Raw genomic sequence first — 26,367 nt, 5'->3', positions numbered from 1 at the left:
ACTTAGGGATGCTCTGCATTCTTCAGAAACACACTCCTGCAACTTCTTGTACCTTTGTTTATTCATACTATTTCGGCTCTGACTGCTTTTACATTCCATGTCCATATCCAGAAAGTTTTTAAGATCCATGCTCAAAAGTGCCACCTCCATAAAACTTTTGCTAATCTTTCATAGGGATAGAATGACTTTCTTTTGATACTTAATAATGTAGTATCTTAAATTTGGGATATTTGTATAAAGATGTGCCTGTGTAAAAGAAATATATATATACACATATACACATACACACACACATATATATACACATATGTATGTGTATATATATATATGTACTCTTTTTTATTACCCATTGATTTTATTTTTTAAACATTTTTTTAAATTAATTAATTAATATATTTATTTAGGTTACACCAGGTCTTAGTTGCGGCACACGGGATCTTTTTACTTGCGGCACACAACCTTCTTAGTTGTGGCATGTGGACTCTTACTTAAGGCATGCAGATTCTTAGTTGTGGCATGCATGTGGGATCTAGTTCCCTAACCAAGGATCGAAGCCAGGCCCCCTGCATTGGGAGCATGGGGTCTTACCCACTGGACCACCAGGGAAGTCCCTATATATACTCGTATATTCAACAAATATCCCTGGTGCTCCAATCACGTGCTAAGCACCATTCTAACAGCCTGTAACACAAGGATAATTTCCATGTGGACTTTTCTATCCAAGGTAAACCCATACATATTAAAGATGATTTAATAAGTGCTGTAACAGAAGTCTGTTGAAGGACTGTAGAGACTGGGATTAGCTTTACCTACAGGGTTGAAGAAAGCCTTTTCAGGAAGCAGTATCTGAGGTGGACTTTTCAAAATGAGTAAGATATAACAATTGTAAAATTTATGCACCCAACATAGGAGCACCTCAATACAAAGGCAAATACTAACAGCCATAAAAGGGAAAATCGACAGTAACACACTCATAGTAGGGGACTTCAACACCCCACTTTCACCAATGGACAGATCATGCAAAATGAAAATAAATAAGGAAACACAAGCTTTAAATGATACATTAAACAAGATGGACTTAATTGATATTTATAGGACATTCCATCCAAAAACAACAGAATACACATTTTTCTCAAGTGCTCATGGAACATTCTCCAGGATAGATCATATCTTGGGTCACAAATCAAGCCTTGGTAAATTTAAGAAAATTGAAATCATATCAAGTATCTTTTCTGACCACAACACTATGAGACTAGATATCAATTACAGGAAGAAATCTGTAAAAAATACAAACACGTGGAGGCTAAACAATAGACTACTTAATAACAAAGACATCACTGAAGAAATCAAAGAGGAAATCAAAAAATACCTAGAAACAAATGACAATGAAAACATGACGACCCAAAACCTATGGGATGCAGCAAAAGCAGTTCTAAGAGGGAAGTGTATAGCACTGCAATCCTACCTTAAGAAAAAAGAAATATCTCAAATAAACAACCTAATCGTACACCTAAAGCAATTAGAGAGAGAAGAAGAAAAAAACCCCAAAGCTAGCAGAAGGAAAGAAATCATAAAGATCAGATCAGAAATAAATGAAAAAGAAATGAAGGAAACGATAGCAAAAATCAATAAAACTAAAAGCTGGTTCTTTGAGAAGATAAACAAAATTGATAAACCATTAGCCAGACTCATCAAGAAAAAAAGGGAGAAGACTCAAATCAATAGAATTCGAAATGAAAAAGAAGTAACAACTGACACTGCAGAAATACAAAGGATCATGAGAGATTACTACAAGCAACTCTATGCCAATAAAATGGATAACCTGGAAGAACTGGACAAATTCTTAGAAATGCACAACCTTCCGAGGCTGAACCAGGAAGAAATAGAAAATATGAACAGACCTATCACAAGCACTGAAATTGAAACTGTGATTAAAAATCTTCCAACAAACAAAAGCCCAGGACCAGATGGCTTCACAGGTGAATTCTATCAAACATTTAGAGAAGAGCTAACACCTATCCTTCTCAAACTCTTCCAAAATATAGCAGACAGAGGAACACTCCCAAGCTCATTCTACGAGGCCATCATCACCCTGATACCAAAACCAGACAAAGATGTCACAAAGAAAGAAAACTACAGGCCAATATCACTGATGAACATAGATGCAAAAATCCTCAACAAAATACTAGCAAGCAGAATCCAACAGCACATTAAAAGGATCATACACCATGATCAAGTGGGGTTTATCCCAAGGATGCAAGGATTCTTCAATATATGCAAATCAATCAATGTGATACACCATATTAATACATTGAAGGAGAAAAACCATATGATCATCTCAATAGATGCAGAGAAAGCTTTCAACAAAATTCAACACCCATTTATGATAAAAACCCTGCAGAAAGTAGGCATAGAGGGAATTTACCTCAACATAATAAAGGCCATATATGACAAACCCACAGCCAACATCATCCTCAGTGGTGAAAAACTGAAACCATTTCCACTAAGATCAGGAACAAGACAAGGTTGCCCACTCTCACCACTAGTATTCAACATAGTTTTGGAACTTTTAGGCACAACAATCAGAGAAGAAAAAGAAAAAAAAGGAATCCAAATTGGAAAAGAAGAAGTAAAGCTGTCACTGTTTGCAGATGACATGGTACTATACATAGAGAATCCTAAAGATGCTACCAGAAAACTACTAGAGCTAATCAATGAATTTGGTAAAGTAGCAGGATACAAAATTAATGCACAGAAATCTCTGGCATTCCTATACACTAATGGTGAAAAATCTGAAAGTGAAATCAAGAAAACACTCTCATTTACCATTGCAACAAAAAGAATAAAACATCTAGGAATAAACCTACCAAAGGAGACAAAAGACCTGTATGCAGAAAATTATAAGACACTGGTGAAAGAAATTAAAGATGATACAAACAGATGGAGAGATATACCATTTCTTGGATTGGAAGAATCAACATTGTGAAAATGACTATACTACCCAAAGCGATCTACAGATTCAGTACAATCCCTATCAAACTACCACTGGCATTTTTCACTGAACTAGAACAAAAAAATTCAAAATTTGTATGGAAACACAAAAGACCCGAATACCCAAAGCAATCTTGAGAAGGAAAAATGGAGCTTGAGGAATCAGGCTCCCTGACTTCAAACTGTACTGCAAAGCTACAGTAATCAAGACAGTATGGTACTGGCACAAAAACGAAAATGTAGATCAGTGGAACAGGATAGAAAGCCCAGAGATAAATGCACGCACATATGGTCACCTTATCTTTGATAAAGGAGGCAAGAATATACAGTGGAGAAAAGACAACCTCTTCAATAAGTTGTGCTTGGAAAACTGGACAGCCACATATAAAAGAATGAAATTAGAACACTCCCTAACACCATTCACAAAAATAAACTCATAATGGATTAAAGACCTAAATGTAAGGCCAGACACTATCAAACTCTTAGAGGAAAACATAGGCAGAATGCTCTGTGACATAAATCACAGCAAGATCCTTTTTGACCCACCTCCTAGAGGAATGGAAATAAAAACAAAAATAAACAAATGAGACCTAAGGAAACTTAAAAGCTTTTGCACAACAAAGGAAACTATAAACAAGATGAAAAGACAACCCTTAGAATGGGAGAAAATATTTGCAAGTGAAGCAACTGACAAAGGATTAATCTCCAAAATTTACAGGTAGCTCATGCAGCTCAATATCAAAAAAACAATCCAATCCAAAAATGGGCAGAAGACCTAAATAGACATTTCTCCAAAGAACATATACAGATTCCCAACAAACACATGACAGGATGCTCAACTTCACTAATCACTAGAGAAATGCAAGTCAAAACTACAGTGAGATATCATCTCACACTAGTCAGAATTGCCATCATGAAAATACCTACAAACAATAAGTGCTGGAGAGGGTGTGGAGAAAAGGAAACCCTTTTGCACTGTTGGTGGGAATGTAAATTGATACAGCCATTATGGAGAATATTAGGGAGGTTCCTTAAAAAACTAAAAATAGAACTACCATACAACCCAGCAATCCCACTACTGGGCATATACCCTGAGAAAACCATAATTCATAAAGAGTCATGTACCACAATGTTCATTGCAGCACTATTTACAGTAGCCCGGAGATGGAAGCAATCTATGTGTCCACTGACAGATGAATGGATAGAGAAGATGTGGCACATATATACAATGGAATATTAATTAGCCTTAAAAAGAAATGAAGTTGGTTTATTTGTAGTGAGGTGGATGGACCTACAGACTGTCATACAGAGTGAAGTAAGTCAGAAAGAGAAAAACAAATACCGTATGCTAACACATATGTATGGAATCTAAAAAGAAAAATGGTTCTGATGAACCTAGGCGCAGGACACGAATAAAGCCCCAGACATAGAGAATGGACCTGAGGACATGGGGAGGGGGAAGGGTAAGCTGGGACGAAGTGAGAGAGTGGCATGGACATATATACACTACCAAATGTAAAACAGATAGCTAGTGGGAAGCAGCCGCATAGCACAGGGAGATCAGCTGGGTGCTTTGTGACCACCTAGAGGGTTGGGATAGGCAGGGTGAGAGGGAGGGAGACACAAGAGGGTAGAGATATGGGGACACATGTATGTGTATAACTGATTCACTTTGTTATGAGGCAGAAACTAACACACCATTGTAAAGCAATTATACTCCAATAAAGATGTTAAAAGGAAAAAATGAGTAAGAATTTTCCAAGGGGCAAGAGGAGAAAGCATGGAGGCATGAAAATTATTTTTCCTTTAAAATAACGTTTTAGGGAAACGTTTTTTTTTTTTTGATATACATAGAAAAAAAGTTTTCTTTTATCTTCAAATTCTGTCAGGGTCTACCCAGCATAGTGCTTGACACATAGAAAGTTATTAATGTTTGAATAATAAACGAAGTGATTTGAGTCTAGTACAAGTCCGCATAAGCTGTTCTCTATGTCCATCTCTTGCTTCTACTTTCTTCTGAAGTATGTTTATTCTTAGTAACTTCCCAAGTAGTGATATAGTGGCTAGTACATAAAACTCTGAGTTTATTCTGCCAGTTTAGTAACTTTAGTGAAATTTGCCTTTCTCATGGTTACAGCAGAATTCTTGCTGCTGATTTAAGTGACTCAGCTTGGGTCACATATTCATCTTTAAACAAATAACTTGGTGGGTGATAGGATCATAGTAAATTATTAATTTGGAGAAGTAGGTGGGGGCCAAATCATTCTAAGAACAGTGGGATGCCTTTAGAGGTTTTAAATAGAGAAATTATATGACCTAGTTTTTTATTTTTAAAAATGCTCTTTTTGCTCTGTGTGTAGAGTGGATTGCAGAAGGCCAAAGTGAAAGCACCTAGACTAGTAAGGTCTTTCTTATTATAGTCCAGCTGAGAGATTATGATAGTCTTGTTTTGGTTTTGGATTAAAAGGGAATGGATGGTGAGATTAAGGGGAAAATGAAAAATGATTCCTGAAATCTTGACTTGAGTAACTGAGTGAATGGTAGTGTCATTTATTAAAATAGGGAGGACTGAACGTGATGATAATTTAGTTTTGGCTGTTACATTTTCATTGTCTATTAAATGTCTGTGTGGAGAAGCAGGTGTATAAGTTGGGCAAGTCCTTTTCTCATCTTTAAAGTGGAAATAATGCCATATATTTAATAAGGATACTGAGGGATGTGGTAATGTATAAAGCATGTGGCATTTAATAGTTGAATGAATAAAGGAATAAATGAATGAAGTTGATATTTAAAAACCTAATAACTACACCCTTTAAAAAATTGGAACTGGCTTACTTTCCCTATGTAATTTTGTTGCCACATTTAGCAACTACAAAACAATGTACCGTGTGTTCATTTATCATATTTGGTAGATAAAGATTCTGGCATAGGAAAATGTTTTTTAAAGAGCAACTAATTTTACTTTATCAGGTTGTCTAGTTCTTGCCCTCTTCCTTCTGTTTTACTCATAAAAATCGGTGAGTTTTGTGAAATGTGTAGGCTAGAGTTGAAAAGGTTTCCCTTTAGTACCCTGGTCAAACACTAATGAACTTGCCCTTAGATATATGCTTGACATTGCCTGACCCATGAGTTAAATAAAAATGACATTGCGGTTTTAATAGTATACAGTTGCCTGGTTACTCAGTCCCTATACACTTGTCTATGAGGCTAATGCTATTTGGATTTATGAGAGATTGGAGAAATTCCATTTTTGTGCAGTTTTTAGATTCTGTATTTTGAGATATCTTAAAGGGTGAGGTGGGGGGTTAGGGGTTGGTTAAAGCTGCTTATAACAGGGGAAGGGCCTGATGCCAAGTGTTAATTTTGAATGGATAGTGGCTATCTCAAATAGTCTTAAGTTATCCAAAAAATACAAATTGATTATTTTTCTTTTGTAGTTTACACATGTGGCCTAGATTTGCTTCACAATTCATACTTTTTAAAATGTATTAATGTAAAATAAAGTGAGGAAAGTATCCCATACACTCAGGTTGACATTGAAAAGTATAACAACAATTTTTCCATCATAGTTTTTTTTTATTACTCAAAAAATACATGAATAATACTTTCATGGTAAACGACTCAGGAACTCAGGAGTCTAAAAAATAAAACATGACCGTCCTACTTTGTGAATTGGGTGGGTTTCTCTGAGATAGCTACTTAGAAATGAAATGTCTGGGTTAAAGGTTACATTCACTTTATTTTGATAGATATTGCCAAATCCCCCCCTCAAAAATCTTTACCTACTTCTTCACCCACCAGCAGTATTAAGCATGCATGTTACATTGTATTCTTACCAAACAATGGATTATGTCAATATTTTTAGTTGTTTCCTAATTGAAAGATATAAATGATATTTTGTTTTAATATGCATTTCCTTAATTACCTGAAATTAAACACTTTTCTTTCTGTATCATTAGCTTAGTGATATTATAGTAGTTTCCAAACCAGATTATTTTAGCATTTATTGAATTAAAAAGTGATTAGTTAACATGCATATAGTAACAGTTATAATGACACTGACACACTTGATTCACATTGTTAATTTTACTGTAGACCAACTATATGTTGTAGTGTATAATTTATTGCTCTTTTTGCTATATCATAATTGGAATAAAATATAGGGAGGCAGAATAGCACAGTGGTTAAAAGTATGGACTACTGAGCCAGAATGCCTGGATCAGAATACTACTTCTAGAACTTATTGTTATTTGATGGTGGTTAAGTTACATATCCTCTCTGTGCCTCAGATGCCTTAGCTCTGGATGAATGGATAAAGAAAATATGATTTATAAATATAATGGAATATTATTCATCCTTAAAAAAGGAAATCCTGCCATTTGCAGCAACATGGATGAACCTGGAAGACATTGTGCTAAGTGAAATAGACAGACCAGAAGGACAATACTCCATGATACCACTTATATGAGGAATCTAAATAATCAAATTTATAGAAGCAGAAAGTAGGATGGTGGTTGCCAGATGTTGGGGGAAGAAGGAAATGGGAAGTTATTCGTGGAAGGGCACAAAGTTTTAGTTATACAAGATGAATAATTCCTAGAGATCTACTGTAAAACACATTGTCTATAGTTAACAGTACTGTATTGTGTACTTAAAAATTTGCTAAGAGGGTGGATCTTATGTTAAGTGTTCTTATCACAAAATAAAAGTAATAGTAATGATAATAAATGAAGAGGATAGGAGGAAACTTTTGGAGGTGAGGGATGGATTTATGGCATAAATTGGGTTGATAGTTTCGTGGGTTCAACTCATCAAATTGTACACATTAAATTTGTATAGCTTTTTGTATTTTAATCATACCTCAATAAAGTAGTTTAAAAATGAAAAATTATGGGGACTTCCCTGGTGGTCCAGTGGTAAAGAGTCCGCCTTGCAATACAGGGGACGCGGGTTCCTGCCCCAGTCCGGGAGGATCCCACATGCTGTGGAGCGGCTGGGCCCGTGAGCCATGGCCGCTGAGCCTGCGCGTCCGGAGCCTGTGCTCCACAACGGGAGAGGCCACGACAGTGAGAGGCCCGCGTACCACAAAAAACAAACAAACAAACAAACAGACAAACAAACAACTAAGGCTGAATGCCGTTTGCCCATCACATTTCACTCGTTTATGTTTCCTCTCTGGCTACTCTAGACACTTGCATATGAGAAAGCTTGCTCTAGTGACAGGGTTTGGAACTTAGGAAGTGCTCAACAAATGTTTGTTGACTGAATGAATGAATGAAAGAACCATAAACATGCACGTATAGAAGGTTTACCAGATTTACTTTAAAGTGTCGAAGGTGATAGGGGTCTAGCTGTACTTTAGCAACAGCTGTTCCCATCATCTTTTTCAATATACAGCATGAGGAAGGAATGGTTATGTTGGGGGGCGGTCAGAGAATGATGCTCTGAAATAACTGGCTTTCATTGGATGTGATTACTAGGCTGCCACATTTTCAAGAATAGACACCCTCAAATTTATTCACTACTAGTATAATGCAGTGAAACATAACAAAAAGTAAAATATGGGGACTTCCCTGTTGTCACAGTGGGTAAGAATCCTCCTGCCAATACAGGGGACACAGTTTCGAGCCCAGGTCCAGGAAGATCCCACATGCTGCAGAGCAACTAAGCCCGTGCGCCACACTACTAGAGCTAGAGCCTGCGCTCTATAGAGCCCGTGAGCCACACTACTGAGCCCACGTGCCACAGCTACTGAAGCCCATGCGCCTAGAGCCCGTGCTCTGCAACAAGAGACGCCACTGCAATGGGAAGCCCGCGCACCACAACAAAGAACAGCCCCCGCTCACCACAACTAGAGAAAGCCCGTGTGCAGCAACGAAGACCCAACACAGCCAAAAATAAAAAGATAAATAAATTTATTTTAACAAAATAAAATATGATCAAATGCACTTGCCATTTATTTTGGAGTGCATGACAATATCTTTTCACTTAAGCAAAACATACAAACAACACCCAACTGTGTTTGAAGACAAGGTATCTTTGATCAGAACTCTGAAATATTCCTTTGAGTTAGCTCTTAGTATAATACACTTTATTAATTTGTACCTGACAGTAATTTGGTATTTATGATTATTTAGTCTAGTTGAACTGATGCATGTCTGTGACGGAGGGGTTAGCCAAGTAAGTGAAAAGTATGGGTAACATTTCTTTGGTAAGGATTGGTGGGGGGGTAATGGTCTACTGGAAAACTAGTTTTAGTTTTGGGGGGAAATATCATAAACAGTGAAAAAGAGAAAGTGCCTCAGGGTCCCATAGGTTTCTTTTCGAATCCTGCTTCTGCTACATACTTGGAGAATTTGGACCCTCAGTTGCATTTTCTATAAAGAATAAAAACTGCATTGACGTTGATAATAAGAATTAGAGAATATATACATGTATGTAAAGCATCTGACAGAACCTTTGCATTTCATGTTTTCTTTGCCTGGAACACTCTTTCTGGGATTTGTACCTTCTCATTCAAGATTCAACCCATCCAAAGTAGAGAATGACTGGGAGGAGTAGAACTTAACCTAATTCTGAAATTATCTTGTTTATATATTCATATTTCTTTTTTGTCTCTTTTCGCACCCCTCCCCCCACCATACACCTACTAGGTAGAATGAACATAAGCTCCATGAAGACAGAGACTTTGTCTTTTTAGTCATGTCTTTTTAGTCACTACTACCAAATAGTGCCTTCCTCTAGTAGACACACTCAATAAATGTTTGTTGACTGGCTGGACAGCTGAATGAATGCTCATGAATTATTAGCACTCAGTGAATGTACTTGTTAAACTTAGACCAGGTTTATTAGTTGCTTATATTGATAAGTCCAGTGAGAAATTCTCCTAGCAATTTGTTAGCAAGCAGTACATTACGTATTTCTTTAAAAATATATTTTACTGTCACCCTAATTTTTAGCACTAATAAAGAGATGAAATGGCTTTTGTAAGGAGGCAAAAGTTTTATATTTAATTCTTAACTCAGTCCTATCTGCAATTTTTTCATTCATTTATTCAGTCATTTTACGTTTACAATAAAAATTTTACATTACCTTTAAAATAAAAGTCCTATAACAAGTGTATGTGTGTTGTAAATAACAATTCATACATTTTCTTCCCAACTAGGTTTGGTTCCTTAAGGGAGTGTAGAAATCTGTATCTTGTCTACTCACCACTTTCTTTGCTGTATTGTAGTCACTTAATTAATAGATGCTCAGTAAGAACTTATTGAATCAATAAAGGACTGCGTATGAGACTGGTAGTGGCTGTAGCATCCCTTACACCTGTCTTTCCAGCTCTGCTTTTATTGAATGTTTTAGGTATCTTGGCCCAAAAGAAGGAATTAATTTTGAATCATCACTCACTTAAATAAAAAAAAAAACCTGCCAGGTGTACAGGAAACATGATTTATTATAGTGACATCTAAATCATTGTAGTCATTCCCAGGTAACCATTTTATATATAATGCATGAATTGATGAATAATTAGACCCATATAATGTGGCAGCTATGTAAGTTATAAGCTTACATTTTTAACCAAAGAATATTCTACTGTCTTGGATATTTAATTACTATAATATGTTATAGTTCATTATTGCTCTTTTTCTTTTTTTTCAAGTAAGGTATCATTACGTGTATTCTATCATTATTCCTTTAATTATGTGGAATTAGTGCATATAGTTCCTATTAAAAACAATGAAAGAATAAGTATGAAAAATTAATTTAGCACAATATTTCTTCTTTGTGTCTCAAGGACTATAAAGAAATAAGAATGAGTTAAAGCATGTTTAAGTATATAGTATGTATATATAGTATACATAGTATATATAGCATGTATATATAGTATAGTAAACATCAGTGGTATATTTTTGTGTTGCTCTATGTTCTCTACTTTCTTCATTTTAATCCACTATCCAGTAGGGTAGTTACTAGCCACATGTGGCAATTTAAATTTAAATTAATTAAAGTGAAATAAAGTTTGAAAACATTTTTCTTAGTCACACTAGCTGTGTTTTAATTACTCAGTAGCCACATGGGACTAGTGGCCACCCTATTGGACAGCACAGATATAGAACATTTCTGTCACCACAGAAAGTTCTTTTAGCAGCTGGTAGGCCATCATATACACAATTCCCTATCCCTTATTTTGCCACATTTACATTAGATTTTTTTTGTTTGTAATTTGAAAATGAAGTTTAATATGTCTTAGAAATACTACCTTGCTTAACTTCTTGAAATCTCTTTTCCCCAAAATGGTTGTTTTATCAACTATATATTTAAAACAATGTTTCTATTTTCCATATATTAAGATAGTCAACACGTGCCATTTTCATTATTATTTAAGACTCTAAATTCTGTGATGAATACAGTTGAAGTAATGCCTTTAGTTATTATTCACTTTTAAGACAACACAACATATGATAATGTCTCCATGTGCCTTTTTTACCATATACAATGAAAAAAATACTTATTAAATGGTGATTTTCCCCCTTTATCTTATTAAGTAAATTATATGGACCTTTTTTATGGAAGCCTTCATAGTTAGAGATGTAAAACAGCAAATTTCTTGGTTCTATAGCATGACATAGTTCAGAGCTGAGATTAGAGAAACCCCATAGAGTTGTTAATACTTGAGGGCATCCCCAACTAGAAAAGTATGTGAATTTAGGCATGGGAGGAAGGAAGGATCTGCTTTAAATTTAGTGTAGGGTCACTGAATCTTAATGATAGATTAAACAAGGGAGGTAGAATAATGAATAGGGGTATGCAGTGTGTAGCACTAATACCAGAAGTCCATGGTTTGTGGCGGTTTTTTAATGTCCTTTCCCATATGGTTTTGAATAGAGTAGGTTATGGCAGGGATGAGCTAAGGAATAGCTTTGTTAATGAATAAATAGGAGTAATTTTTTTTAACAGGAGACTTCAGGCTGTTTATTTAGAATGCCTGCTTATTTGATAAATCATGTGATTAAAATTTTTTCTGATCTTAATAATACATTAAGAGGTGATACTAAGGTATTCCTGTTATTTTCTTTATAAACCAGCTGTATTTTCATTTCAGAGCCAGTCCTAACAGTAAAACCTTTGGGGTGCGATTTTAACTGCCTCAATTAAAAGCCAGTTGTGTGGAGCTTCTGAGCACTGGCATCATCAGTCCTTAGTTAGGGTTTAGTGTACAGTATTAGACTTTCGTTCATGGTGTCAATTCACTTTGAAAGGTTTAATTAACTTGTCATTTGGAACCAGTCTCCAACTCTACCTCCTTCACCTAAAATTAACTAGGTATGTAATTTTGGTGGTTATCCTCTTATTATAACTTTGCTCTTGCCGAAGGCAGCTACTTTTCTTAAGATATCCTTTCTGCCCTTCCACCCACATTTATCTCAGAGAGAGTAATGCTAAAATTAAGCTGATCTTGGAAAGTAGCAAGTTAAAAGCAGAAAACCTGACCAGACACACTTTTAAATATCTCTCAGGGCTCTTCTTTGGAGACTACTTAATATTTCCAAAAGGAGAGGTTAAGTAGGTTGTCTTTGGTGCCTTGGTTAAGCAGAGGGAAGGGAAATGTAACTCTCCTGACTCCAGGGCCCCAAATGCAAACACTGGCCTAGTTGTTCCCAAACTTTCTCCTTGATGTGGGTGACTTGAATGGTTTATTTTCACTTGATGAGCCACACCCCCAGGCACTTTAGTATTCATGGCAGACCCCCACACTAAGTCCCTTTGTTGTCTTTGTTTTTTGCATTTTTTTGTTAACAAGAAAAGATAAAATTATTAGAGACCTGATTATAGACTGAGGTTCCATTGCTGATGGTTCCCACCACTTTTTTCAACATCTCAGAGAAAGGCAAAAGCCTGGATGGGCAACAGACAGCAGCAAAGCAAACATAAACATTATGTCTGAGCATCATTGTGGTGCTACCAGAGTGGGGAAGGATACACACAGTCTTCATCAAAATATAAATATGGGTCTTCACCAAAAACAGTAAGACTGCCAGCATCTGAAAAAATTTGAAGTTTCTATAGAAGCAGTGGTCCTTTAAGGGAAAGAAAAAAATTCTTACGAGGAAAGAAGAAATGGCTTAAGAATTTTTAAAATCCGCATTATCATCCTGACTTAGGCATTAACTAAGTGAATGACATTTGCAAGGCAAGTGGTTTAATTTGTCTGTGTGTGTGTGTGTAAAATTTAAAAGAAAATACAGTTCTGTGAAAAACAAATTAGCGGAGTAGATTAATGGCATTGCCCTACATCGTCTTCCTTATAGATGCAATTTTATTTTAGAACTTAAAGAGGTTTCAAATAAGACATATCTGATCAGAGTTTCACTTGCTCAAATCAAAAGCACAGAAGAGGGGTTGGCAACAGTGCCCAACCGTTGAGAGAGGGAAAACTGGAATAACAAGATGGGGCAAATTGATTTACTGTATATTGGCAAAGTAGAAGCAGCAGGCCCATAGTGTGAATGTCTTCCTATATTTTTATTCCAGACGAAACTCTTATCATTAGTGTTGGGTAGAGACTCAGACGGCACTGGGCAAAAGTTTATACAAGGAAGAGCCTTTGCTAACCCTCACACGTTAAAGTTTATTTACTGTTTTAACTGTTCTTCTCCTTTTACCTTGATTTATTTTCCTTGAAAAATTTTTATCTTGCTATTTCTTTCCCAGCTGTGTGTGACACCAGGAACCCTCTTACTGTGAAGGCAGCATTCAGTCATTGAAACACTAACAAGTTGCTATTTATTCTTGCAGTTGTCCTTCCTCTAACTTAAAGTACAAAACTGACAGCCTGTAACTGCTCTTCATTGCCTGTTACAGCACAACAGGTATGAAGAGGCTCAGTTACTCTCTTGACAGAGGGTTCTCCCATAGTTGGTCTCTCGTACTCTTACTTGTTACCAGTTAATATCACCGTTCAGAGTAAGGGTAATGAGTCTTATGGAAAATTCTTACCTGTTACAATTATAAAAGTGTCAGGTGAAAAAAAATTTTTAAGATAATAACCCTTTATTTTATAGAAGAGGAAATTCAGGCTCAGAGAAGATATGTCATAGTCATAAAAGAATCTAGACTTTAGAGTCTTGTAGAACTCAATTAAATCCAAATTTCACCATTTACTAACTGGAGTAACCTTTGGCAAATTATTTATTGTCTCTGAGCCTCAGTTTCCTTATTTGTAAAACGAAGATAATAATACATGTAAAAGTTTACTGTGAGGATATGTTAACATAAAACCTAGTTCCTGGTGTATAGAAGATGCTCAATAAATGTTCAGTTGCCTTTCTCTTTCCTTTCCCTTTCCTTTACTCAGGGTCACTCAGATAGTTAGTGGCACAGCTGAAGTGAACACCAGGTTGTTCTGACTCCAAGTACATGTCTTTACTTTGAATGAAAACAAATTTTTTTTTTAATTTTCTTATAGCAGAAGTAATAGACACTTAGAAAAGATAGATACACAGAAAATAAAAGTGAGTCATAATCCCATGATGCAGAGGGAACAAATTTTAACATTTGTTCTATATCTTTTTTCTGTGCATATATATAGTGTACATACATATATGCATATGTATAACTTAATAAACAGAAATGGGCATAATTTTGTAACTTGTTTTTCTTTAATATTTAACAACTTTTTACGTTATTAAATATTCTTCTCCATTGGGGTCAGCAAACTTTTTCTGCAAAGGGCTAGATGATAAATATTTTAGGTATTGCAGGACATGTGATCTCTGTTGCATCTACTCAAGTGTGCCCTCATGGTAGTACAAAAGCATCCACAGACAGTATGTAAACAAATGGAGATAGTGGTGTTCCAATACAACTTCATTTACAGAAACAGACAGCAGACTGGATTTAGCCTATTACTGGATATTAAATTTGTGCCAGTTGTGTGTGTGTGTGTGTGAGAGAGAGAGAGAGATAATAAAAAGACTGCAGTGAATATCTTTGTAGCTAAATATTTGGCTTACATGTACTATTATGTCCTTAAGATTAACTTGTATACCGCTTCTGACATTATAACAAATGGTTTGTCTACTAAAATTGAGACTTAAAAATCAAAGTACTTCTGGTATACAAGTATCTCTTGGTTTATGTGACCAATTTTTAAAGTTGTACATAAAATTGAACTTTATAAAATGGTTTAAGGTTAAAGTAAAACTCCGTAAAAAATGTTCTTATAATTGTTCCAGTTATTTCTAGGATTTACTTTTTTAAAAATTATTTATTTATTTATTTGGTTGCTCCAGGTCTTAGTTGCAGCAGGCGAGCTCCTTAGTTGTGGCACGTGGGCTTCTTAGTTGTGGCTCACGGGCTCCTTAGTTGTGGCATGCAGACTCTTAGTTGTGGCATGCCTGTAGGATCTGGTTCCCTGACCAGGGATTGAACCCAGGCCCCCTGCATTGGGAGCACAGAGTCCTAACCACTGTACCACCAGGGAAGTCCCTAGGATCAACTTTTGACTTAATTAGTGTTCTCCTTTGTGGAAGGACTTATAAATTAATTTACCTAATTCTAAAAGGGGAAGTTTTAAGAGCATTTAATGAGTGACTGATGTTTGATTCATTGTGGACAATAAAAAACATTCTCTTCTATGGTATCTATTAGGCCATTGTTAGAAAAACTTTGCTCTTACACTGTTTCCATAAAGTATAGAGAGGAAATACTGCCTTCTAGGATAAGGTCTTGACTGATTGATATGAGGTTAACCTCCCACTGTTTTTCCTTTGGGTCTTGTTTCAGGTAGCCTATGAGAGAGACCAAAAAAACAAACCAAAAACTGTTTAGTCTTTCCTTTGCTTCAAACAGTTCTCTGGTCTTTAGGGACATTTCCTGAATTCAGCTGATAGGTACAGGTGTCTTCCAAGTTTATTTAGTGTGACAATAGATCATTTATTGTGGATTTGCAGTTTTACTGCAATACCAAATATATATTATAGCCAGAAAGCAATCACACTTAAACTTAAGGCAGAAAAACTGAAGATTAACACAGATTTTCAATGATGAAGATTACTATTTATCAATTATTTCAGTGCTATGGAGTCTGTAGTGAAGTAGTGCTATCTTTCATTACTTTCTTAGACTAAAAATAATTACTTTATCATCGAAAAAATTACAGCACTTCTAGAACTTCCCTAACAAATCATTATTAATCATGTTCATTCTCAAAAGGACTAGCTACCTTAGGCAAGAGTTCAAAGAACTTTTGAATCAGTAAATTAGAAAGACATGGCTATCTGGGAGAGCCTATAACTCACACAATGCTTCTTAAACTTTGGCTTGGTAAGAATTACCTAGAGAGCTTGTTAGAACACATATTGTGGGGTCCCAGCATTTCCAGTGCACTAGGCCTGGGACGGGTCCCCTGAATTTTCATTTCTAATAGTTCCCAGGTGATACTAATACTGCTTGTCCAGGTACCACACTTTGAGAACCACAGATGCAGAAAAATAATTGTTCCCATTTGTGAAACATACTCAACCTTGCTCATTTATAAACGTTTTCTTCACTCTTTAAGAGTTCTCTTTTAAAATCCAGGCTTAACCTTTAACTAAAGCTATGAATTAATTTTAATAAATTTATGGCCATTAGTTCAGTTACTTTATGATCTAACATTGCAATTTTTATATCATTTTCACCCACACCAAACTTTTAGGATAGGAAATTCTGAATATAACCATGTTTCTAATGAAAGTGTCAAATTTTATCCTTGATAGTTTTTCAAGATGGCTAAAATCCATTTCTAACTATATGCATTCAAACTAGTTTCCGTATTTGCTTAGCTTTATTGTCATCATTCCCAGTAATCTCTTAAGATGCCGGTTGTCAGATTTCTTTGCAGACAAGTAAGAGGTGAAATAAGTTTTTAAAGTATGGTACAAAGCAAAACTTAGTTACAGTTGTTGGAATGAAGAATTCAGTTAGAGCCAAAAAATGCTTTAATAGAACAGAACGCAGCCTAAAGCCTGGTTGAAAGCAACTTCAATTTTACAGTTTTCTTCAAACAACATCCTCATTGTTTTCTGGAAAGATGGTATTTGAGAAAAAGAAATGTCTCGAGTTACTGTTTTTATGAGGAGAGAATTGCTGAGTCTCTTAAATGGTTAATGAGAAGAAGTAATAGTTAAACACTTGGAGCATTGATTTCTGATTTGAATTCTCCAACACAGGCCAGCCCTGAGGGAAAGGGGGAAAAAAAGCTTGCTAATTAACATTTGATTACTGATGCCACCTTCTCATTCCCCTTGCACCATCCGGTTTCAAGTGTTTTTGTTCAGGAAGGATTTTTAGGAGGGTTTTAACTTGCATCATAGTAAAACAAATCCATGTGCAATTGCAACGAGTATACAATATGTTAAAAAAAAAAGAAAAAGTCCTTAGATATGAAGTATGTGTTCAAACCCAGTCTGTATCAGAAGTGATTGGTTTCTTAACTATTATAAGCCTTTCAGAGCACCAGTGATTGCTAAGAAACTGGAACTAAGCCTAGTCTGTATGTCTTATTTAAAACACACACACACACACAAATACTTATTTATTCAGTGCAGTTATTATTTAGCAAACTCTTAACTGGAGCATCATTTGATGGTGTGAATTACTTGGAGTTCAAATTTTGATACTCTAAAATTTGGATAAGCTCGCGTTCTAATATGACCAAAGGCCTCTTTCTTCTAAGACTGATAAGAAAATGAGATACATATATGTAGTTTCAGCGTGCTTTTTCGTAAGGGTTGTAATCTGTCATCGTATTCTTAATTCAGAAAATCTAGAAACTAGAGTGCTAACAAATTGATAACTGTTCTAAGCCCACGGCAATGAAATATTTGGTTTCTATTTTTTGCCATATTAAAATATTTGATATGTGAAAAGTCATAGGCCAGATTTCAAAATTTTAAAGATGTTGAAATAAATTAATAGAACTTTACAACTGTATCACTTAGCTTGTAGTATTCTGGCAAAACCATAACCTGTTTGGTTGATGAAATAGTTATTTGGAAAACCAGTATGATAGGTTTTATTTTTAAATGAGATCTCCTGGGAGAAGAGTATTATTTAGTCTTTTCTTAAAAAAAAAAAATAATCTAGACTTTTCAGTGTAATTAAAAGCAAAAACTAAGACTTTTCTTTATCCAAGAAAAAAATTCACTTAAAATGTTTATTATATCTGTATTTCTTAACTGAAATTATTTGCAATTTTCCTTTTTGATGTGTTATATTAATCACTCTTTACTATTTTTCTTTCATTTTCTAGTCTTATGGTTTTAAACTTTCCCTCTTTATTTGTTTATCTTAAATATATTTAGCTCTTCTTTTCCTGTATCTGGGATTAACTCCAGTATTTTCAAAAAATCATAGAACTTTAGAGCTTTGAAAATCAGTAGTGATCTTGTTTTATTCTTTTCGAATATTGAATAAACTAGGTCTCAGTTTCCACCAACTTGCACCACAGTAACAGCAGAATTAGGACTAGAAATCTAGTTCTCTGCCTCTCATTATGCCACAATACCTCAAACTTTGTGGCTTTTCTATAATCAGAATCTGCTTTCACTTGGATAATACCTGAATGAAATTTAAAATTCCCTAAAATGTTTTTCAGTAGTGTGACCAACATTTAGCTCACATTTAGCTATAAAATATAGCTGACAAAGTTATCTACCAAGTTTTATATTTTTCAGTTTGAATAGCTACAGACAGCTCATTTAAGGCTAATCTGAGCCTCAAAATTCGGCCTTTAGCAGAGTAACTTCCTAAGAATGTTTTTTCTAAGAAATTCTGATAAAATTTAACTGAAATATAAAACTATTTGAAAATTTATGGAACTCAAAATTTTGTGGGAGATGAATGTCTTGTATAATTTTATTTTGAGCAGGTCATAAAAAAATGATCTTTTTCCCAGTGCTGTGTTTAACATTGAAATTTCCACAATGAGGAAATATGAAGTTTGAAGTGGAGATCATTGCTTACATTGTTTTATTAACAATGAAAACAAATATAAGGAAATAAATCAATACTGCATTAATTCTGTACTATTTCAAGGTAATCTGATTCAAATATTTTTTTCTTAGTCACAAACAACTGTCTCATATGAAGCAATGGGGGAGAAGTGAAACTGTCCTTTTAGAAAATCTGGAAAATAAGCTCTGGAAAATCTATTGTCAATCTAGAACAGTTAATCCAAATACAGTATAGTTTGTAACATAATTTTAATGTTCAGCTGGTAATCAAAGCATTTATTAAATTTTTTCAGAACTAATTGAAACATTTGCATAGTTTAGCAGCCTAAAATCTCATAGATTTAGAGCTTAATGCATAACAAGAATTGAAAAGATTATGAAGATTCAGCATAATCTTGAGCCAATGCTGATCAAAGAAAGTATGTAAGACAAAAAGGCCCTTAGGAAATGTTACCCTGTGAAGTGCCACTTGTCCTTAACTGGAATTTAACACAAATCTCTAAAGATGAAACTCCATCAGAAGTAGCACAGTAATTGCAGCTGGGCATGCCAGCTACAGCATCCTAGCCTGTATGTGTGTTCTTTCTGCCTCTCTCAAGTGCTCTTAAATCTCTCAAATCAATCAGTCTCTCAACCTTCCCCCTCGCCTGGCCCCCCTTTTCTCCCCTTCCCTTTAGTCCTTCCTCTCTCCCTCCTCTGTTCCTCCATCCTTCTCTCTCTGAGAAAACTGTGTCCTTCATTTGATTCATGAGGACCATAAATTCATCTGCATCATTTTATACTTAGCTATATTTTGTCATTCAGCTTTCCTAGAATACTAATTTTTTAAAAGAATCATTTTTACTTTTGCTTTGTGTACATTTCTGATTTTTTTCTTCCCTACAGAATTGTCACTTAAAATTTTAATTAAATAAGACCATCAATAAAGACAGTAGAATTTTTTAATCCCTATTAATAAGACCATCATTCATTATGTACTTTTGCTGTCTTATCACTTGTCTTTCTTCCATATAATGGTAAAATCTGCCTATGGTTTCAGCACTGATAAACATGGAATTATTTTTGAAAAACTAACTTGTTTTCACTTATGTTGTTGTTTAGTGATTATGGTTTAACGCAAGGTTCTTTTGGCTTACTTTCAGAAACGCTGTGAATTTAGCTTTTCCATTGGAACAATCAAACATTAGCCAAATATGGTTTACGTTGTACCCTCTCAGCCAAGTTCTTTCTGCATTAACCAGTTTATTCTATGACAAGTTGCTTAACAGATGTCATTCTGGGGAGAACAATGAAGCCAAATACTTGTGCAATGGCTAACATTACTCTAACTTTGATCACTTTTGTTCAGCACATCAGTCTGGCGTTGTGCTTTATACCAACATAACACTATAGCCAGAACATGCTTTTCAGGCTTAGAATAGCAAAGGAATGTTATTCATTCAGCGCAGTTACAGATGAGTTAATGAAAGAAGAAAAATACTGTTTATTTCATAATACCGTGTTGTTGTGTTTGGGAATTAAGGTGGAATTTAAAGAATCCCACTCCAGAGTTATTTGTTTATATACTCAACTCATAGTATTTGTGTATATTCTCCAGTGCAAGGGTAGCCTTGCCACCTTTCCAACAGATGTAAATATTTGTCCTGCCTTCCCCTCCACCTTCAAAATAGCTGCTGACCCTTGGCTTATCTAGACAACATAATTAAAACTAACTTTAAGAAAGGAATTTTTTGCCTTGAGGCCTAAAATTTCCTCATACTCCCTTCTTCTGTCCTCTCACTTTCTTTTATTAATAAACAATAGTAATAATATTTCGTGACCTTTCCCCCAAGAGCACCAATGTTTAAGAGTGACAGAATAGTCCTAGCTAGTGGAAGTGGTAAGAGGTTAGATTGCATTTGGTTAAATTGTTGGGTTGATAATGACTAATGAAAATTTCCAAACTTGATGTGACTGACCATAAACAAAATACTGCATGGTAGACTGGCCATTGCTAAGAATCTGTGAAAAAAAGCTGTGTGTTTGAATTGAGTGGGGATCAAGCCATGCCCCCAAACGCCTCAGTTCTCATTTACTAAGTCTTTTTTCACAGGTGTACATTAGAGATAAAAATAGATTAAGTTCTGGGTTTTGTTTTGTTTCTTTCTTTCCCCAGTGAATATATTTCTCTCTTTCACTGGAAAGGTAACTTAGATGTGTTTATGTATAGCAAACAGTAATGTGATACAAAATGCTGTAATTGGACAGCATGATACTTCAGGCTTCTGCATTTTAAAAACATGAATGAATGCTGCTTGTTTTCCACATTGAAGTCATTATAGAACTTATTATGTGCAGCATTTCAAAATTAGCTTCATTGTTACAGCAGGGTAACCCCAGAACTAACCTGAAGAGTTAGCTAAGGTGGATGATCTCTTCATTCTTACAATTTGATAATTTATTTTATTCGTAAATATGGAATGAAAGAGAATTTTTGTAATCTATTTAGAAAAAAAACTAAAGAAAGATATGATAATTACTGGGTAAAAGAGTTTAACCTTCCAACACTTTATTCTGATAAATTACTTACCTCTTCTCCTTTTAAAGTTAAAAGGTATTTGGAATTCCCTGGCAGTCCAGTGGTTAAGACTGCACTTTCATTGCTGTGGGCGCAGGCTCGATCCCTGGTTGGGGAACTAAGATCCCACCAGCCACGTGGGTGTGGCCAAAAATAAACAAACAAACAAAGTTAAAAGGTATAATGTTACTTTTGAGAGAAACAGTTTTTTAACTTTACCAGTATTTAAAATAAAAACTATCATTACTATACTTTCTTTTGGGGAAAGGCCTAAATAGCATATTAATGGATGGCTCTCAGCTAATAAATATTCTGTTGAAATAGTTTCTAATTTGGAATGATTTGAAAGAAATAACCCTGTGCTGCTTTATTAATAAGTTGTTATATCCTTGAAACGTACATAAAACAATGAAGGAAACTTCAGGTTTTTCCTTCCACCCCCTTGGAAAAAAAACTGAAAAAAAAACTAACACCCTTTTCTGTCCCACTTAGAAACTAGAAACGTATCTTTTATTTGAACCATTGCATATCTTGAGTCATTGTTAAAATTAAATAGATTATAAAAATGTATAATTATAAATTAGGTCATGTAGTCTGTCCTACGTGAACTGTGTACCTGAAGTTTCTTGACTGAAAAGAAACTTGAAGCCATCCAGGAACATAAAAATAATCAGCGGGGTGGGGTGGGGGGTTGTGGCTTAAACTATTATTTCATCTAACCTTGGTTTAAATTTGGTTTAGATTTTTTAATAAAATTTTTATGATTTGTGTTTTTCTAGTTTCAAATTCTTGTTTTGAATCTCGAAAACAGAGGAAACACAGTGTATCACATAAATTGACTGGCAACTAACATAAGTCACGTGGAAACCCTATTTTAATTGTTCTCTTTCTTTTTATAGGTAAAGAGAAATGTGTATGACCTTACGAGTATCCCTGTTCGCCATCAGTTGTGGGAGGGCTGGCCAACTTCTGCCACAGATGACTCTGTAAGTGACAGTTGAGTTGGCAGTTTTATATCCTCCTCTCTCTTTTGCCACTTTCAGTCTAATTGGCAGTGATATTAAGCAGAATCAAATGCTTTGAATCCATTGGAAGAATTTTATAAATCAAATAATGTTGAGGATAAGACGAATTGTAATAATTTGAGTTCACTTGCAGAACTGGTGTCATAAGCCAAGTATATCAGCATTCTCTTGGTAATGTTACAACATCAGTATCAGGAACTTGATGCTGCTTGATTTGACTTAAATTTTTCCTTGATTAAAAAAATGCAGATATTCAGATATTACTGATGAAATGTCCCAAACACAAAAATTTTTCCCTAAATTACAGATACTTCAAAATCAATCTAATCATTTTATTTAATTTTAAAACTGCATCTCTTGTAGTTAGACCTGTACTTTAAAAAGTTACTTTTTATAGTTAATATTAATAGCACTCTATTCTTAAACACACTCATAATTTTCACTACCATAAAAAACTGGAAGAAAAGACCTAGTCTGTAATTTTTAACTATTATTACGTCTACTTGTAATAAATTTCCTGTTGTAAATTTGGAAATGTTTCCTATCTCCGTCCTGTTTCCAGTGATTATTATTTTCCAAGAGAGTGAATTTTATCATCTGAGGAGGCCATTTTGGCTACTTTTATCATAATCTTGGTTGTTCTAACCAGATACCCATTTTTCTTTTAAAGTAAAAAATTAGAATGTTTCAAGAATTTTGAAGTAAGTCTTATTTTTAAAGTAAATAGGGCTAAAAAGATGTTAAGACTTTGTAAACATCTTCTAACAATAAATACCCAATAATGATTATGGCTAAGAGTTTAATTACCTTTCCTTATTTTCTAGTAAATATTACATTTCTATCTGGATAATAATTACTACTCCTCTCTTAGCACTACCATCATATACTTTAATCTAAAGGAATTCTTTGTGGAAGACAGAAACATTGTTGAACTATCTGTTTATGTAGATGCCACTTGAGTCTAATTATTCCACAATCTAAACACTGTGCCTTTGGAAAATGTTTTATGGATTATGCAACTTTGAAAATAATCAGAAGATAGTAAAATTTGTTTTTTAAATGAACCCTTCAGAAAAAAATTATTTGTGTATAGGCAGTTACATTTATTTATAAACAACTGATTTTAATACTGACATTATAGTATATCATTAGAGTTACTGGTTGGTTGTCCATGGCTAAGTAGTAAGGATGTGGTTGTTGTTTTTAGTTTGTTTTTTCGCCATTAGACTGATAGAAGATGTGATACATTTATTTTTATAAAATTAAGAGAGTAACGTACATAAATGATAGCTTTCTGTTTACCTGAGAAGACTGAGGAAACCAGAAATGTTCTTAGCATTGTCTAATAACCTGCTACAATAAATAATAACTTTAATAGAAGAAAATAATTAAGATTGAGCATGTCACTTAAATTCTCTGAGTTTCAGTTACCTCACTGATCTGAAGAATTGTAATGAGGATTAGCGATAATATATATATACAGTACTTTCCTCCTAGTAGACACTCAGTAAATGAGAGTCAGTATTATAATTAAAATTAACATAACTCAGAAAGAGATCGCAGGCAGCAATTGGCTGGTTTATGTAAATGAAATGGTACCTGAGATTTGCTTCAAAATAACCTCTGGGGTTGGGGGAGTGAGTGGGGATATAGATAAATCCAAATTAGCTGTCTATTGATCATTATTGAAGGTGAGTAATGTGTATATTTGATTTTTTTATACTGTTCTCTCAAGTTTTATGTATGTTTCAAATTTTCTGTAATAAAAAGTTTGAAGCAAAAATAATTGTCTGGTTTAAGGTAATAAGGTCCAGAGATGTGGGTCTTAATAGGGTTGGAAATGGCAGCTGCTCTTGGGCTCCACACCTGTAGAAACCAGGCTGAAATAGGCTTATCAGAAGCAAGTTCCAAGAGGGATAGGCAAAATCAGTGAAATACAATAAATTCTTCTGTAACATAGTACCTTATACATTTTAGTTGTAAAGCTTTGACTTGAGTTGGCACTGTCTCACAGTTTAATGATCTCACATTTTAATGATCTTTATTTAATTTTTTACCAAAGAGTTCTATGCAATTCCATTACCATGGGAAAATATGGAAAGCATCTAAAACTTACCATATTGAAGTCTGTGGCTCTACCTGGTACTATAAGTCACAGCAGACACAAGAGGAAATCTCCATTAAGAAGCTTGATTCTTACTGCCTCATTTTTCATATTTCCACCTTGTCCCAGAACCTGTCAAGTGATGCCTGCCTATACCTCCCCAGAGCATATGTTGCCACATTGGCAGGATGTTGCCTTGAGCTTCATGATTGATACAACAAAGATGTTTAGGGCCAAGCTGCTTTTAATCAGTGCCATAGCAGCTCCACTAACTCCAGTGCTTGCGTTTTGGCAAAAATTGCTTATAACTGTAGTCTTTTAAGGAGTTTCTACCTAAAGAAATGTCATGAAACCTTTCTTTCATTAGGACTATAAAAACTCATAAAGCTGGTGCTTGTAATCTATATTGTTGCAGGCAATGATGGTGTTTTTATACTTATTTAAATCACTCAAGTGGAGGCATCTGCTACAAAATAAGATCATCCTCACAGCTTAGGGTATGAATTGGGTACAGCTGAGAAATGTCAGCTGTGTAAACAGCCTGCAATGTGTTACCAACAAAAATATAATTAATTTCTTTCCAAGACTATGTGCCATAACTGAATATTTAGGATGGTTTAACTTTCAGAGAAAGCACCTGAACATTTTCTTCCCAGTGCCAGCATAGAGGATTGGTTATAAAGGTCATTAAAAGTGAGGTTAGTTTGTACTTTTCCTGCTCAGTTGCAGAAATTTGTGTGGCTTTGAATATATAGTAGCTTTAGATACCAGTGGCTTCCATGAATTGATAGAAATATCTTAGATCAAGAAGTTACAATAAGTGGTGCTGGGAAAACTGGACAGCTACATGTAAAAGAATGAAATTAGAACATTGCCTAACACCATACACAAAAATAAACTCAAGTTGAATTAAAGACCTAAATGTAAGGCCAGACACTATAAAACTCTTAGAGGAAAACATACGCAGAACACTCTGACATAAATCATAGCAAGATCCTTTTTGACCCACCTCCTAGAGAAATGGAAATAAAAACAAACATAAACAAATGGGACCTAATGAAACTTAAAAGCTTTTGCACAGCAAAGGAAACCATAAACAAGACGAAAAGACAGCCCTCAGAATGGGAGAATATTTGCAAACGAAGCAACTGACGAAGGATTAATCTCCAAAATATACAAGCAGCTCATGCAGCTCAATATCAAAAAAACAAACAACCTAATCCAAAAATGGGCAGAAGACCTAAATAGGCATTTCTCCAAAGAGGTTGTACAGATTGCCAACAGACACATGAAAGGATGCTCAACATCACTAATCGTTAGAGAAATGCAAATCAAAACTACAAGGAGGTATCACCTCACACCGGTCAGAATTGCCATCATCAAAAAATCTGCAAGCATTGAATGCTGGAGAGGGTGTGAAGAAAAGGGAACCCTCTTGTACTGTTGGTGGGAATGTAAATTGATACAGCCACTGTGGAGAACAGTATGGAGGTTCCTTGAAAAACTAAAAATAGAACTACCATACGACCCAGCAATCCCACTACTGGGCATATACCCTGAGAAAACCATAATTCAAAAAGAGTCATGTACCACAATGTTCATTGCAGCACTATTTACAATAGCCAGGACGTGGAAGCAACCTAAGTGTCCATCGACAGATGAATGGATGAAGACGTGGCACATATATACAATGGA

General features: G+C 34.9%; 1 protein-coding gene across 1 annotated transcript in view; it reads left to right on the top strand.

The window, feature by feature from the left end:
- FAF1 (Fas associated factor 1) overlaps positions 1-26,367 on the top strand; it is a 486,072-nt gene that overhangs the window by 267,907 nt on the left and 191,798 nt on the right. The window contains exon 8 of the mRNA XM_082614051.1: positions 22,443-22,529. Coding sequence (XP_082470177.1) covers positions 22,443-22,529 — 87 coding nt within the window. The remainder of the gene's footprint in view (positions 1-22,442; positions 22,530-26,367) is intronic.

The sequence above is a fragment of the Mesoplodon mirus genome, assembly GCF_964341445.2.
Source record: "Mesoplodon mirus genome assembly, chromosome: 3".
Lineage (NCBI taxonomy): Eukaryota > Metazoa > Chordata > Mammalia > Artiodactyla > Ziphiidae > Mesoplodon > Mesoplodon mirus.
This window is presented reverse-complemented; position numbering and strand designations above follow the sequence as displayed.